The following is a 14,379-nucleotide window of genomic DNA, read 5'->3' as shown; positions in this document are numbered from 1 at the left end:
TGCCTCGTGAGAACAGCCATCCTCTTTACAGGAATTTTACAGCCAAATCACTTAATGTGATTATAATAATTATTTCTTTACTAGAAATTGTATAAACAGCATCTCTCGAAATCTCCTGCAGGGAGGTGGTTCCAGGGCTCTGCGCCGCCTGAGGGAAGGCAGGGGAGGGGCCGGTAAGGGGCTCTCGCCCGTGCGTGCGAGCACACACGTGTGGTCAGCTTGCGTGTCTGCACGCGACGTGTGTGAGTGTGGCGTGCGCACCTGTACACGCGCATGCAGGAACACGCGTGCCCATGTGCCCACACACACGCATGACGTATGTGCGTGTAAGTGCATGTAGGGCTGTGTGCACTACTTGTCGCACATTTGTGCGTGCTTTGTGGTGTCCGCGTGTTTCCCTGTGAGTGTTGTGTCCGCAGGTGAGTGTGTGTGGGTGCGTGCACAGGTACGCTGTCACTTGTGGGCAGGGGTGTGAACGGTGCAGTGGGTTCACGTGTGTGTGCAGGCACACACGTGTGGACTCCAGGCAGCGCCGAGAGAAGCCTGGACGTTCCTTCAGTTTAAAGGCTGTGAAAACGTTATGGTTTCCATGGCGACCGGGCCAGCCTGGCGCCTGGGAGGCTCTTCAGTGCTGCCGGTCCGGGCTTGCCCCTCCTGCCCCCGCCTCAGCCTCCTGCTCCCCCACTGCCTGCTGGGGCCCCTCTCCTTTCTGGGGGTTCCCTCCCCTTTCTGGGGTTCCCTCTCCTTTTGGGGGCCCCTCTCCTGGCCGGGGGTTTCCTCTCCTTTCCAGGACTCCCCTCTCCTTCCCGGGGGCCCCCCTCTCCTTCCTGGGGCCCTTTCCTTTGTAGGGGTTCCCTCTCCTTTCTGGGGGTTCCCTCCCCTTTCTGGGGTTCCTTCTCCTTTTGGGGGCCCCTCTCCTGGCCGGGGGTTTCCTCTCCTTTCCAGGACTCCCCTCTCCTTCCCGGAGGCCCCCCTCTCCTTCCTGGGGCCCTTTCCTTTCTAGGGGTTTCCTCTCCTTCCCGGGGGCCCCCTTTCCTTTCCGGGGGCCCCTCTCTGGGAACCTGAGCTCCTCGGGAGGCCTGTGCTCTCTCCTCTTTCACCTCTCCAGAACAAATGTGCCCCCAGTCTCCTGGCCCCTCCCCTGCAGTCCCAGTTTTAAAATCGCATTTTGCTTCCCCGTGTGGTCGCTGACCGGGCCTGACTTTGAAATCTGTTGAAAGGAGACCTTTCTCTTTGGGGGCCAAAGTAAACAGCTTGTCATGTTAAATCATGCTCTCTCCCTCCCTCTCCCTCCACCACGGGGCCTGCCCCTGGGGGCGCTGAGGGAGGGCTGAGGAGCCCCCCTCTCTCTGCTGCTGCCTCAGCAGCCGGTGCCTGCTTGTGCCCCCCCCCCCCCCCCCCCGAGCTCTGGGTCAGCGCGCTGCCTGCCGGCCTCGGCGCCTGGCCCGGGGAGGGCACGGGTCCCCCAGTCCTCGCGGCCCCACCTGGGCGCAGGCTCACCCTCCCCCAGCCCAGATCCCCGTGCCCTCCTGCCCTCCCCTCTCCCAGGCTCCCCAGGTGCTGTCATGTCTCTCTCAGGAACACCTCCCCAGTCTTGCTTGCCCGCTGGGCCGCAGCCTGGCCTGGCCTGCCCTGCCCGAGACTCTCCCCCACCGCAGGACACCGGCCCATGGCTCCTGGGGGCCCCTGCGGCAGCCTTGAGGCCGCGGCCGGGTCCACGCACGGTCGGCCCCGGAAACACCACAAACCCCCCACACCTCTGCCCCTCTACTCCCCCCCCCCCACCCCGGGCACCCCCAGGGCAGCTCCACCCCACCCAGTGCCCAGTCCCCTGGGCTCCGTGCGTCGTGTTGCATGTGGGCAGAGCCTGGCCAGACCCACCGCACGCGGGCTCTGCCCAGGGCTGGTGGGATGGATGGGTCTCCGGGCACCCCTCCCCCTCCCCGGCACCTCTCCCCCCTTCCCCCCGCACCCCTCCCCTGGCACCCCCTCACTTCTCTCCCGGCGTTGCTTCTCTCTGCTGCCATCTCCCGGAGACTGTCTCTCAGAGCCGCGGCCTCTCTCTGATGGGCCGAGATGGCGTCCTCGAACTGGGCCTGCAGGGCCTTCAGCTCCGCAGCCGTGGCGCTGACGGTGGCCTGGAGAGAGCGGCAAGCTGGCCGCGGCATCCAGGGGTAGCCCGAGGCTTGAGCGGCCGGTGGACAGCCATCTGCTGTCCTGGGGCCAGGCGGAGGCTCGCTCGGGCCGCACAAGGCGGGCAGAGCAGAGCCCCGGGCCAGTCTTCCCATGCCGCCCACTGCCCGTGCCACCGCTGCCGGCCCCGAGGGGACGTGGCGACGGGGCGGGACTCCCCGCGCGGAGGGGCTGGCCCTTTCCCCCATGCCTTTCCTTTGGGGTCTCCAGGCCACCAGGCCAGGGCAGCTTGGGGGCGGGGACCCAGTCAGGGACTCAGGCGCTGACCTCTTTCAAGCCTAAAACGTTGCTGTTGGGCCGTTCAGCTGAGGGGCCAAGAACAGCCACTTGGCGAACGAGACAGGCCCTGCCCTCAGAGGAGGCTGACTTCGAGACCCCCTCAGCTGGGCAGTGTGCTCGGCATTCGTGCCCAGGACGTGGGCATGGGAGAGGCAGCCCGGGTCCCACGGTCCTGTAGTCTGGGACGTCCACTGCGGTCAGTGCACGGGGGGCTCACCCTTCCGAGGCGTGCCTCTAGTCCCCCTCTCTGGGACCCTGCCCATCAGTGGAGGGCCAGAAAGGTGGACCCCAGCTCAGAACACATGGTGGTGGCAGGGAAGGGGGGAGGTGGGTCCCAGGACAGCCCTGTCCCCGAGTCCAGGCGAACACAGGAGCCCCTCAGTCAGTCTGGCCCTTGGTTTCCCGAACTTTCAAATAGGCAGGTGGCATTCGGGGATGCCCACGGTCCCTGCCAGCCTAAACATGCGAGCACCCACAGACATGCCTGGAACAGGGCCATGGGGCTCAGCCTAGACCCCCCCCCCCCCGATGGAGGCCCCCCTGCAGAGACACTCAGGCAGCACAGACATTCATCGGACTCAGCTTGGCCTGGATCTGCTCTCCTGGACCCTCCTCTCCAGCACTACCCGGTGGGCACTTGGAGGAGGAGGGGTCCCCTGGGCCCCAGGCTAGGAAGCAGTGCCCAAGCTTTCCTTGTCCACGAACAAGGACGCCGCCTGCTCACCTGGGGCCCGAGGCCCGCCTGGCTTCCCGGCCCAGACGCTCCCCCTCGCCTCTGCCTTGGCCCCAGGGTGGTCTAGGCCCCCACGGGGGGATGGAGGGGAGTGGAGCCGGCTTCGTGTCCCAGGGAGGCATAGGTGCCTGTGCTGGTGCCCCCGCACTGGAGCCCCACCCCCGCCCACCCAGATTCTGTAGGCCGCTGCCCCAGGGCGCTAGTGGGCTGGGGCCCTCTGAGGCCTGGCCTCCTGCTCTTGGTGAAGGAGCCTCACTGGTGCCTCCTCCCCTTGCCCCTGCCGTCCTTCTGCATTACCCCCCACCACCCTCCCGTCCTCCTGCACTGACAGGTATCACCCTGGGTGGCCCGTTTGGCCGTGCCCTCGGGGCGGACCCAGCGTTGCTGTGGTGGCCTGGCGGAGGCTGTGGGTGATAGGATACAGCCCAGGAGCCCCTCCACCTGCCAGGGGGCTTTTCTCACGTCACCCCACAACTGGTTTTCCTCGGCAGGCATTTCTCCTCTCCTTCCGTCCTCAGTGGGTTTTAATTTCCACGTTCCTTGCCAAGGGGGCAAAACGACCCTTAACGAGCTCGCTGAAGTGCCCACCCGCTGGCTGGCCGGCTATCCCCAGTCCAGGCGGAGACTCAGCCAGCACAGAGGGGGAAGGCTCCCGAGCAGCCCCTCTGAGTTGGGGGGTCAGCTCCCAGGGTCTGGGGGGGCGGTCCCTGGTTCCCTGACGAGAGTGGGATGGGCGGGGCAGCTCGGTGAGAATGGGAGGAAGGAGGGCACCACCCCGTGGGCCCCCCCCACGCCTCCCAGCTGTGCCCACGGAAGCACCGGCCAGCCCGTGACAGAGCAGGGCGGGGGCTCCAGCGAGAGGGGCTCTTGGACAAGACTTTTCTGGGTGCCGGGAGCCCCTCCGGGTGGCGGTGCTCAGAGCGACCCTGTCTGGCAGTGGGGGGGGAAGGGGTGGAAGGCAGCCCGCTCCTAACCGCAGCCCCCTTTCCTGCTGACTGTGCCCCTGGGACAGGACTGCGTGTCCCTGCCTCCCCAAGGCCCCGCTGGCTCTGCATCTGCCCCCGCCGGGCAGCCCTCTCAGTGCCCGCTGCTGCTCGAGCAGGTGCAGAGTCAGTGACGCTGAGACAGTGGCTCCTGCTCCGACACCAGTTCTGGGCCGGCACTGCAGCCGGTGTTCTGTCCACACACTCGTTCCCTGACTCGCTGAGTCATTCACTCAGCACCAGGGGAGCATCTCCCCTTTGACCTTGGGGCTGGGACACACCAGGGACAAGGGTGAAAAAGGGTCTCCTAGAATAAAAACGAAGGTGACAGGAGCTGGAAGGACACAGGCAGGAGGCAGAAGGGACAAGGTGCTGGCCTGGCCTTGCCCTGGACCACGCTGGCTCCCTGCAGTGTGCAGGGTGCGAGAAACGCCCCGTGGGCCTCTGGGCTGCTCCCTACCTGCCTCTGCTCAGTGCCCGCCCCCGGGGTCCTGACCCCGCTGCAGACAGCCCTCCCCTGAGCTCGCCGTGGCCCTTTCACCTAGCTCTGGCCACCTCCCCCTGTGGGGGCAGGGGTCATCCCCACCTTGCCTACACTGGTGGGACTGCACTGCATTTCGTAATAGGCTGAGCCTCCCCCACTGGAGACAGCAGTGGGGGCCCAGCTCCACACATGGGGTGGGGACACAGGGTCCCCAGGGTCGCTGCCTGCCCTGTTCCCTGGACACGGGCTCCTGATGGAGTCTGGAGCCCCAGGTGGCCCCAGCTCGTTGCCTGAGGCAGCCTCAGTGTACCTGTGGGCGGCTACCCACAGGGGGTCTCTTCTGTCCCTCGTCCCTCGGGGATGCCTTTCTCCTGGCTCAGCTGGAGACTCTCTGTGGTGTCCTTTCCAGCGAGGGTCTGCCTCAGGCACAGTGCTGGCCTTTCCCAGTTTGGTTTCTCCTTTGGACGCACGTCTCTAATGAGCCAGCCCCAAGAGGCCTCACGCACATTACCTGCAGTTCCGTTTTGCCAAGTGCATCTCAAGTGCACAGACAGGCAAGGCTGGATGTACATGGGGCTGGGCGGGGCACAGGGCTGGGTCCTGCCCGCCTCTGCCGCCGGCTCACCTGCGGCCCCAGGCCCTCCTCTCTGGCCCCTTTCTGGCCAGGCCCGCTGCTGGCGAGGAGGGACTGGCTCTTGGAAGCCCCCACCCCCCAGCTGGCTTTGGTTCACTGGGCCTTTCCTTGCCGTTAAGACAGTGCCCCCTCCCAGCAGGAGACCTGGACATTCCCTGGAGGGTAGAGAGGGCTGTGTCCCTGGGACCAGGAAGGAAGGGGGCGCATCTGAGGGTCTGCCTGAGCCTGCTGGGCAATGCAGGTGGCCAGGCTGGGTACCCAGTGTCTGGCTTGGGCACACAGGGCTCACCTCGGCTTGCTTTTGTTGGCTCTGGGCCTCCTGCCGCACCTGTCCCAGCTCCTGCATGGTTCTGAAGAGTTCTTCCCTCAGCAGCCTCCTCTCTTCTTCTTTCAGTGACAGGGCCTGGCAGGATTTAGTGGGGGGGGGGCATGCTTGTGAGGGTCAGGGGGCCTCCACAAGGGGAGGCTGCAGCAGAACGCTGGGTGCTAAAGCCTCTGCCAGGACGTGTTGTGTTCTTGATTCCACATCCCTGCTCAGGGAGGGGCATCGCTCCAGAGGCAGCCCTTGTCCCGAGTCGGGTCAGTGGGGCCTTTTTACTGTCTGCATTGGTCCAGCTTCCATGCCCGTGCTCAGTTCTCTACACACTGGCTGGCTGATCAGGTGGGTGGATGGTCAGACACAGAGATGGATGGTGGATATGGATGGACAGCTGAGTGTGTGGATGGAGGGAAGGATGTTTAAGTGAATGGATGGACAGATGGTCAAGTGAGTGGTTGCATAGATAGATGGTCATATGAATGCATGAATGGTTAAGTGCACGGATTGTTGATGGATGCTTAAGGAAATTGACGGATAGATGTATGGTTAGGTGTGTGAATGGAAAATCGGGTATGTGGATAGACGGTCACGTATGTGGGAGGAGAGCTAAGTGTATACATAGAAGGATGGATATTCAAATAAATGGATTGATGATGACAAATGGAGGGACAGTCAAGTGCATGGATGGATGGATGGATGGATTGGTGGATGGATGGATGGATGGATGGATGGACGGATTGGTGGATGGATGAATGGATGGATGGATAGATGGATGGATGGATAGATGGATGGATTGGTGGATGGATGGATTGGTGAATGGATAAGTAGGTGGGTGGATGTCTGTCGACTGGGACTGCTGTGAAGACTGAAGCTTCAATAGCAGTGATCTGGAAAGGTCAGCCCTCTTTGTGGGTCAGAGAAAGCATGGTGAGGTGGAATGTGAGGGTCCCCCACTGCCTCACGGTCCACCATCACCTCTTGCATCTCATTTTCCAATTGGAGGAGACTCTCATCCCGCTCATGCTTTAGGCTCTGAATTTCCTCCTTCAGAGCCTCCCTCTTGGCCGCATTCTTTGCTACCAGCTTCTTCTCCTGTTCCAGCCGGTGAGCTGCCACTTCCTTCTCCTCCGTCAGAGACAGACTCAGGGACTCCTGGGCCAATGCAAAAGAACAGGCTATGAAGACTGCGTAAGTCAGGACACGGGAGGCCAGCGGGTACCCGTAGTCCTGAGTGAGACCCGGTTCATGGGACGTCAGGACAGGACAGGACCCCAGGAATGGCCACTCCAGTCAGCTAAACACCCTTTGTCTCACACATGACATTAAAGCAAGAGCTGGGTCTCACCACCTGCCATCCCTATGTAGTGGCCCATATACCTCTCCCAGCCCCCACATTCAGAAGATGTGTAACATGTTAAACAAGACCTCGCAGGGGCCTGTGGCCAGTGGGACAGCTTAGCGGGAGGAGGGAGTTCCCTCCGGCTACCGGCCCTCGGACTGCAGCCAGGCCAGCCAACCCAAGGTCTGGCCCCTTCTGTGGGGGAGAAGACCCCCCCCCGCACAATGCTCCAGGCCCTGGACCGCCCACGTGAACTATTCGAGTCCTCTGGGTGCGGCCCCGGTATGGCTGGGGCACCTCTCGCCTGGCTGGTCTCCTAAGCTCCCTCCCCCATGTGTCTGCTGGCTTTTGGGACATGGCAGTCTCCTGGGAAGTGACCACGCAGCAGCGGCCCAACGGAAGCAGACCTTCTCCCTCTGGAGCCGAGCCAGGTCCTCGTGGTGGGCCAGCGCCTGGCTCTCCAGGGCCAGCTGCAAGTCCCGCTCCTGCTGTGCCACCTGCCGCTGAAGCCTCCCCACGTCCCACTGCAGCTTTGTCTCCTGGACCTCCCAGGCACTTCTCAGCTGCTGCATTTCCACTGTGAAGTGACAGAGGCATCAGGGACCGGCCACAGGGCCCCCACAGCATGGAACCCCTGTGGCCCTCACAGACTCCCTGTGGAGTGATGGCCCCATGGGGTGACAGCCACCTGCTTTGAGGAGGCTGCCAGAGCCAGTGGGACAATGCACTCCATGCCCCACTGCAGTGTATGTCCTAACTGTCACCCTGTATTGGCTCTGGCCAGGCCCACACAAGGCAGGGGCGCTGGGCAGGGAGCACGGGGCCTGGGCAGGGAGCACGGGAGCTGGGTAGGGAGCCACCATGCTGACCCTGTGGCCGCAGCCCAGTTCTGCGCCTGGGCCCGGCACTGAGAGCAGGCTGTGCAGGTGGCCGGCCCTCCTAGACAACAGTGGCATGACCCGATCAGCCACGTGAGCTCCAGGCCTGTGTTCGTGTCCCTTCAGGGGACTGGGGAGTGTGAGCAGCACATCTGGGGACTGAGCTCCACTGAGGGGAGAGAGGAGCAGAGAGAGCCTGCCCAAGGAGCACCTTGCAGGGTCTGCCGAGCGAGCCGCATGCTCCGGGCCTGTCCCTCCAGCTGCTCCCGCTGTGCCTGGAGCTGCATCACCAGCTGCTGGGTCTCAAAGAGGCTTCTCTCCAGAGAGTCCCTCTCAGCCCTGCAGAGTCATCAGACAGTGGAGCAGGTCACCCAGGCGGTCCTGCTGATGAGGGACGGTGCAGAGTCCTTTAGCTAGATAACGGAACAGTGCCCACCGAGGCTGGGCTCATCAATCAGAAGATAAACAGAATGAACATCTCATTCCTTTTTTTTTAACTCTTTTTTTTTTTTTAGGTAGGCTCCACGCTGAATGTGGGTTTAACCTCACGACCCTTGGATCAAGAGTCGTGGGATCTACCAAGAGCCAGCCAGGCATGGCCCATCATTCATTTGAAATCTCTAAAACCAAATTAGGCCCTGCACAAAATAATCTTTCAGGTGGATTAAAAAGCTAAATGAAAAACAAAACAAAACAAAGCACAACAAGAAATAAACAACTTGGAACTATAAAAACCATAGAAAAAATAGAGAAAGGTATTTTATAAAGTTTGTAAGCAAAACACAAAACCGAGAAGACAAAAATAAAGAGGCCAGCAGATCTGAATACACTTAAAGGGGTTGGGGGCTTATGCAGAAAGATTTCACCAACCAACTTAAAAGACAAGGGACAAAGAGTTAATATCCATCATATGCAAAGAGCTCCTACGAATCAATGACAGAAAGTCAGCTGATCCTACAGAAAAATGAGAAAAATGACTGTTATTCACAAAGAAAACGCAAAGGGGGAATGAACATATAAAGTTTGCTCACCCTACTGGTACTCAAGGAGATTCAAATGACAACCGTGTGGTGTCATTGACCACGCACCAGATTGACACAACTTTAAATAATGTTTATATTCAATGTTGGCAAGGGTGCGAGGACCATTTTCTTTGTGGAGGGGAGGCTAGGAAACTTCAAGATTTAAAGCGTGCCTATCTTTGAGCCAGCGATTCCACTCCCAAGTGTCGGTTCTTTAGAAATACACATGAACCAACTACACACGTACAAGGATGCTCACTGCAGCCTTATATCGCGCACTAACTGGACATGGCTTCCATGCTGATAAGTGGCAGAATGTTCTAGAAATGACGGTGCATCTAGTGGGTTGTTATCGAGGGCGAGGAAACTCTCTTCTCTGATCTCTGAGAAGCAACGTGTCAGAGCGGAAGGGCACGCCCAGCGTCCACCGCGTACAAAAGCTGCCGCGGTGTCTCTGTGCACGCAGACACAAATGTGCAGAAAATACCTGCAACTCAGAACAGCGTTCATTCCCGGGGAGGGGGGTGAAGTGGCTTGAAGGAGTTGTCAGAAGACAACCAATCAGCCCACCGGTCGTCGACCAGCCAGCGAGCACGTTGTAACCGATACTGTGCTTGGCCCCACGCGAGGTGTTTACGGTGAAAACATCTGCCAACCAAACAGCACACGTGCACACACCACACCACAGACACACAAAAATACTCACGTGAGCACACGAACGGCAGACACACATCCCCACACAAATCGATGGGTCGGGGAGGGCCGTGGGCCCTGGGGGACCCTGCTCACTGCTGCCACCTTGGTGGGGGGGTTGGGCGTGTCGGCACCGTCCAGGGCTCGCTCTGCCTGCAGAGCCCAGAAACTTCACTCCTCTGATGTCCCCAGTGCCCCCTTCCAGTCCCCATCCTAGTGAGCTCCCCACGTTCCCTGCTCCCCGCTTCTATGTGAACAGACGGCAGCGGGGGCTGCCTCGGATGCCCTCCCCGACACCTCGAACCCACTTCCTCCCAGACAGCAGCCTGGCCCCCTCTGGGAGGGGCGGTCTCTGCCGCTCAGACACTAGAATGTTCTTTCGCCCCAGAGCCTGGGAATCTAAGGGTGTGCCCGGTCTCTCCTTCCTTGGGAGCCCAAGAGCACCTCAGCCTCCTGGAGCAGAGGCCCGGCGTGACCAGCGAGGGCGCAGGCAGACATCCTCCATCCACCTCTCCGGGTGCCGAGTGAGCCAGCAACCCCTCAACTGGGCATGCGTCCCTAGCGCTGCAGCCCGGTCAGGGCCTGGGTGTGGGGGCTGGAGGAGCTTGAAACCCGGGGTCCTCTGTCATCAGCCCACCACGGAGAGGCAAAGAGCTGCCGCAGGACTTCTCGCACCTGGTGGTTATCAATGTTACCCGGGAGCTCATTAAAACCACAGTGGCCAGACCCTCCGGCCCATGGAGCCAGCCAGACACCTACCATGGGAGCTAGGCGGCACCCTGTGCCAGCATATGTGATTTCAGGACAAGCCCCCAGCAGCCTTGTCACCGGAAGCTCAGACCGGTCACTGCAAAGTGCTGTTTAATGAGCAGGTGACTGTCTGGGGCCACAGGGCTGCCCAGTGATTGGGGCAGAGCCTACGGGGAGGACCCTGGGCTGCCACGGCCTCTGCCCAGACTCTGCCCGTGATCTGGGCAGCAAATAATGACAGGTGACAGGGGCCCTCCAACCCCTGCTTGTCTGAGCACCCGTGGGGCCTGGAAGGGGGCGACAGGCAGGGACCCTCTGCTCCTGCTGACCCGGAGCAGGCCTTTGTTAGGTTTTCTGTTCCTGTTTCTGTGCGAACTTTCATTTGCAAAAGAGGTTTGTCTGTGAGGATGTTCAAGGACCTGGGACTCAAGGGTTCTGGACCCCCAGGTTCTGGAATTCCAGGAGGAAACCTTTTCTACAAAAATACTTAGATGTTCCCAAGAGAGCCCACAAGTTTGGTGACAGAAAGCAACCAGCTTTTGGATTGCTGCAGAGGCCATGGGACCAGCTCAGCTTACCAGGTGACAGCCTGAAGGGCACCCCCGTTCTCACCTACAAGTGCCTATTTCACGTCTTCTGGAAGTGGCCCCTGCTGATTTTTGAAGCTCGCTCTGGCCCTGCCCTCAGCCTATGGTTCCCTGGAGTTGACACTGTGCCTGGCTTCAGGGATGGGTATGTGACCCCAGCCTGTCAGTCTGAGCCTTACGACTCCCAGGACCGGTTCAGGGATATCAAATGGCTCAATATGGCCAATGGCAGCAGCTTTTGGGTTTTTTGGGGGAGGAGGACACTGTGTCTGCTGGAGGAGGGAGCCTGGGGTGGCCACTGACCATTTGCCACCTCGCACCCTGACTCTGCCTGAGAACAAAGTCTCCTGAGTTAAGTAGCACTGAGCAGGGAGAGGCAGGATTCTGACAGCACTGTGGGAGCACCTGGATCCAGCCTTGCCTGAAGCTGTGTGTATCTTGAACTTAAATTCCTTGAGCAGGACATCCCATGCCTTCCTTCTGCCGGTCTGGACTGGGTTTCTGGCACTTGCTATCTGGCCAGTGTGGCCACCTCTCTCAGGAGGGCCATCCCAGGACTCTCACTGGATTCAATTCTTCTAGATGCTCCTCTCAGCCAGGCTCTGTGTCTGCCCTTCATTCACAGCCTCTCTCCCATGTAGACATAACATTGCCCTGCCCTACAGTCGCCGAGTGAGTTCCTGTCCCCTGCCGCACTGCGGGCTCTTTGAGGGCGAGGCCGTGTGGACAGACCCTGCTGGTAGGGCCCCAGGTACCTGAGCTCGGCCGCCTCCTCAGCCGTGAGCCGGACCTGCCTCTCCAGGGCCTCCTGCTTGGCCAGCAGCTGGGCCCGCTCCTCAGACAGAGCCTCCTTCTCCTGCAGGGTCCTCTGCAGCGTGTCCTGCTGGGCCTCCCGGTCCTGCAGGCTCTGGGCGAGCTGCTCCTCCAGGGCCTGCTTCTTGCACGTGATCTAGAGGAGGGGGAAGGGACAGTCCAGCAGGGAGTGGGAGGGTGAGGGGGGCCCTCTCAGGGAAAAGAAGCGATTTTGTGCAGAATGGCAAGGAGGGAAGGGTGGGGAGGAGGGTGGGCATAAGACGAATTGGACCTCAGAAGTACGTGTGTGTTCACAGCAGAGGGGCCCCGGTGCCTATAGCCACGATGGAGGTGTCCCTGAACCGAGCACTCCCAGGGAGGAGCCAGCTGCCAATCTAAATGGCAACCCGGGTCGACCCACAAGGGTCCAGGGAGCAGGAAACATCACACAGTGATGGCCATAGAAAGTGGCGGGGGACCTGGTTGCTGCAGACCGACACTTCCATCAAGAGCATCACAGGAACCTGGACGGAACATAACACAGGAATCTGCACAGAGCTTCTGAGAGCTGCCGAGGCAGCTGGGACCTCAGAGGAAGGGACACAGAGGAACGAGGTATCTCTTCTCTGCTCAGAATTTGATTTAAAAGTTTTGGCTGAGAAGTTGAGAAGCCAAGGAGAGCTTCTGACAGCACTCTGGCCTTAGGGAAACAAAAAACTCAAGCTCAGAGCCATCCTAGCAGAGGGGCCCGAACAAACACTGCGGCTCTGAGTTGTATTCGCTGCAGGACTTCACCCTGGTAGTGGTGGTGAATCGGAAGTAGACCATCTCTCATAAAATCTGAAGCTCGGTTTGAATCCCTTCAACCAGGGACTATGGTGATCATCTACCTTCACTTCTTGCCAGGACCAGAGCAAGAAGAACAGTGTCATCAAGATCCCCAAGTTATTTCTACAGTTTTTTTTTTTACCTGAGATATTTAGCATTTAATCAACATTACCAGGCATATCAGGAGATAAGATGTTATGGCAGGAAAAAAAAAATAATATAAACACGGATGCCTCCCTGACCCCTTGGGTACCCAGATATTGGAGTTGTCAGACACGGAGTTTAAAATAGCTGTGACTAAGTGTTCAAGATGATGGATGGCAAGATGCAGAACTTCACAACAGAACTAGAAACTAAATATAAATGATATAATTTAAAAATACAATAAGCAAAATTAATAAATGTATGAGTTCAATGCCAGCTTAGATGGAAAAGAGAACTAATAATCTGGAAGATAGACAAAAGAATGTGTTCAGACTGAATCATGAAGAGAAAAAAGGAGGAAGAACACAGAAGAGAGTGTAATAGACTTATAGGACAAGGTAAAAAGGTCCAACATACGTACAATTAGAGTCACAGAAGGAAAGGAGAGAGAATATTTGAACAGACACTGCACAAGAATTTCCCAAATCTAATAAAATACATCAAGCCACAGATTTAAAATGAGCCACAATCCTCCAATAGGATAAGGACAAAGAAAACAGCACGTAGAGTATACTAAAGTTTCTGAATACCAAAGATGAAGAAATATATCTTTTACAATCAGGGGAAAACACACATTGCCTTAAAATGAGCAACAGTAAGACTGACATTTGACTTCTAAACAGCAACAATGAAAGTCAGAAGATGGTGGATGAATTCATCAAAATGCTGAAGGAAATAATGGCCATCCTAGTATTCCATGGCCGGTAAAAATATTCTTCAAACATAAAGACCAGAACTTCCTGCTTCTGTAATGATGAGGGAGGTTGTTAAAGACCCACCCTCCCACCTGGAACAGATAGAAAATCTATACGATGTATGTCTAATATAACTGAGGGCATAAGAGATGCCAAGTAGCCAAGAGCCAAGGAGACATGTATCCAGCTGAGCCCAGCGCTTCATCACATATCTTCCTTGAGGTATTCTCCAGATCCCAAGTCATGCAAGGCCCAGAGCCTTAGCAGCCATGCATAAAGCCTTGGCTAAAAGTCTGGGAACTTGGCTTATGGTTTCAATGGGCTTATAAGATCAGGGAGACCTAACATGTCATTCAAAGCTACCAAAGCAGCTGGGGTTTGAGAGGAGAAAACAGAAAACATCAGAAAGGAGGGGAGACTCAGATTCTGTATTGTTTTTTTTTATTGCTTTTTTTTTTTTTTTAATAACTCCCAAGAAGTACAGGGTCAAGGGACCATGAATGTGAATGAGAAATGGCAGGTGAGAGTCTGAGAAGTCAGGTAGAACTTTGGGCAGTCTTACAGAACTGAGAAACAAAATCTGCAGTTAGGGCTCACCAAAAGATGGAGGCCCTGGTCAACACCCCACACTTGCAGCTAGGAGACAAGAGAGCTATGTTATACTCCAGGGTGCACGGGAAATAGATTGCTCCTCACAAAAGACTGAACCCCAGTTACAAACCAGCTTGATCCAAGACTGTATAAAACTGATCTTCCCCTGCTTTGATTTCCCAAGATCAAAACAAATTCCCTCTGGAAAAAGTTGGTATCATTCAGAGCCTCAAGTTATCCCTACAAAAACATAAAGTCTTATTCAATATATTCTATTATGGATAGCAGCAGGCAAGACAAATGACTGAAAGCCAAGAGATGAAAGATAATAGAAAGAGAGCCATTAGGGGATCTAGATGATGGAGTTATCAGAAA

General features: G+C 57.7%; 1 protein-coding gene across 1 annotated transcript in view; it reads right to left on the bottom strand.

The window, feature by feature from the left end:
* Window positions 1-14,379, bottom strand: part of CROCC2 (ciliary rootlet coiled-coil, rootletin family member 2) — a 61,184-nt gene that overhangs the window by 24,404 nt on the left and 22,401 nt on the right. Inside the window, 6 exon segments of the mRNA XM_086715231.1 lie at window positions 1,995-2,138; window positions 5,596-5,709; window positions 6,601-6,777; window positions 7,372-7,541; window positions 8,054-8,181; window positions 11,650-11,843. Of these exon segments, the coding sequence (XP_086571357.1) occupies window positions 1,995-2,138; window positions 5,596-5,709; window positions 6,601-6,777; window positions 7,372-7,541; window positions 8,054-8,181; window positions 11,650-11,843 (927 nt within the window).

Source organism: Puma concolor, chromosome C1, assembly GCF_028749965.1.
Source record: "Puma concolor isolate L17-30 chromosome C1, mPumCon1.1.hap2, whole genome shotgun sequence".
Classification (NCBI taxonomy): domain Eukaryota; kingdom Metazoa; phylum Chordata; class Mammalia; order Carnivora; family Felidae; genus Puma; species Puma concolor.
This window is presented reverse-complemented; position numbering and strand designations above follow the sequence as displayed.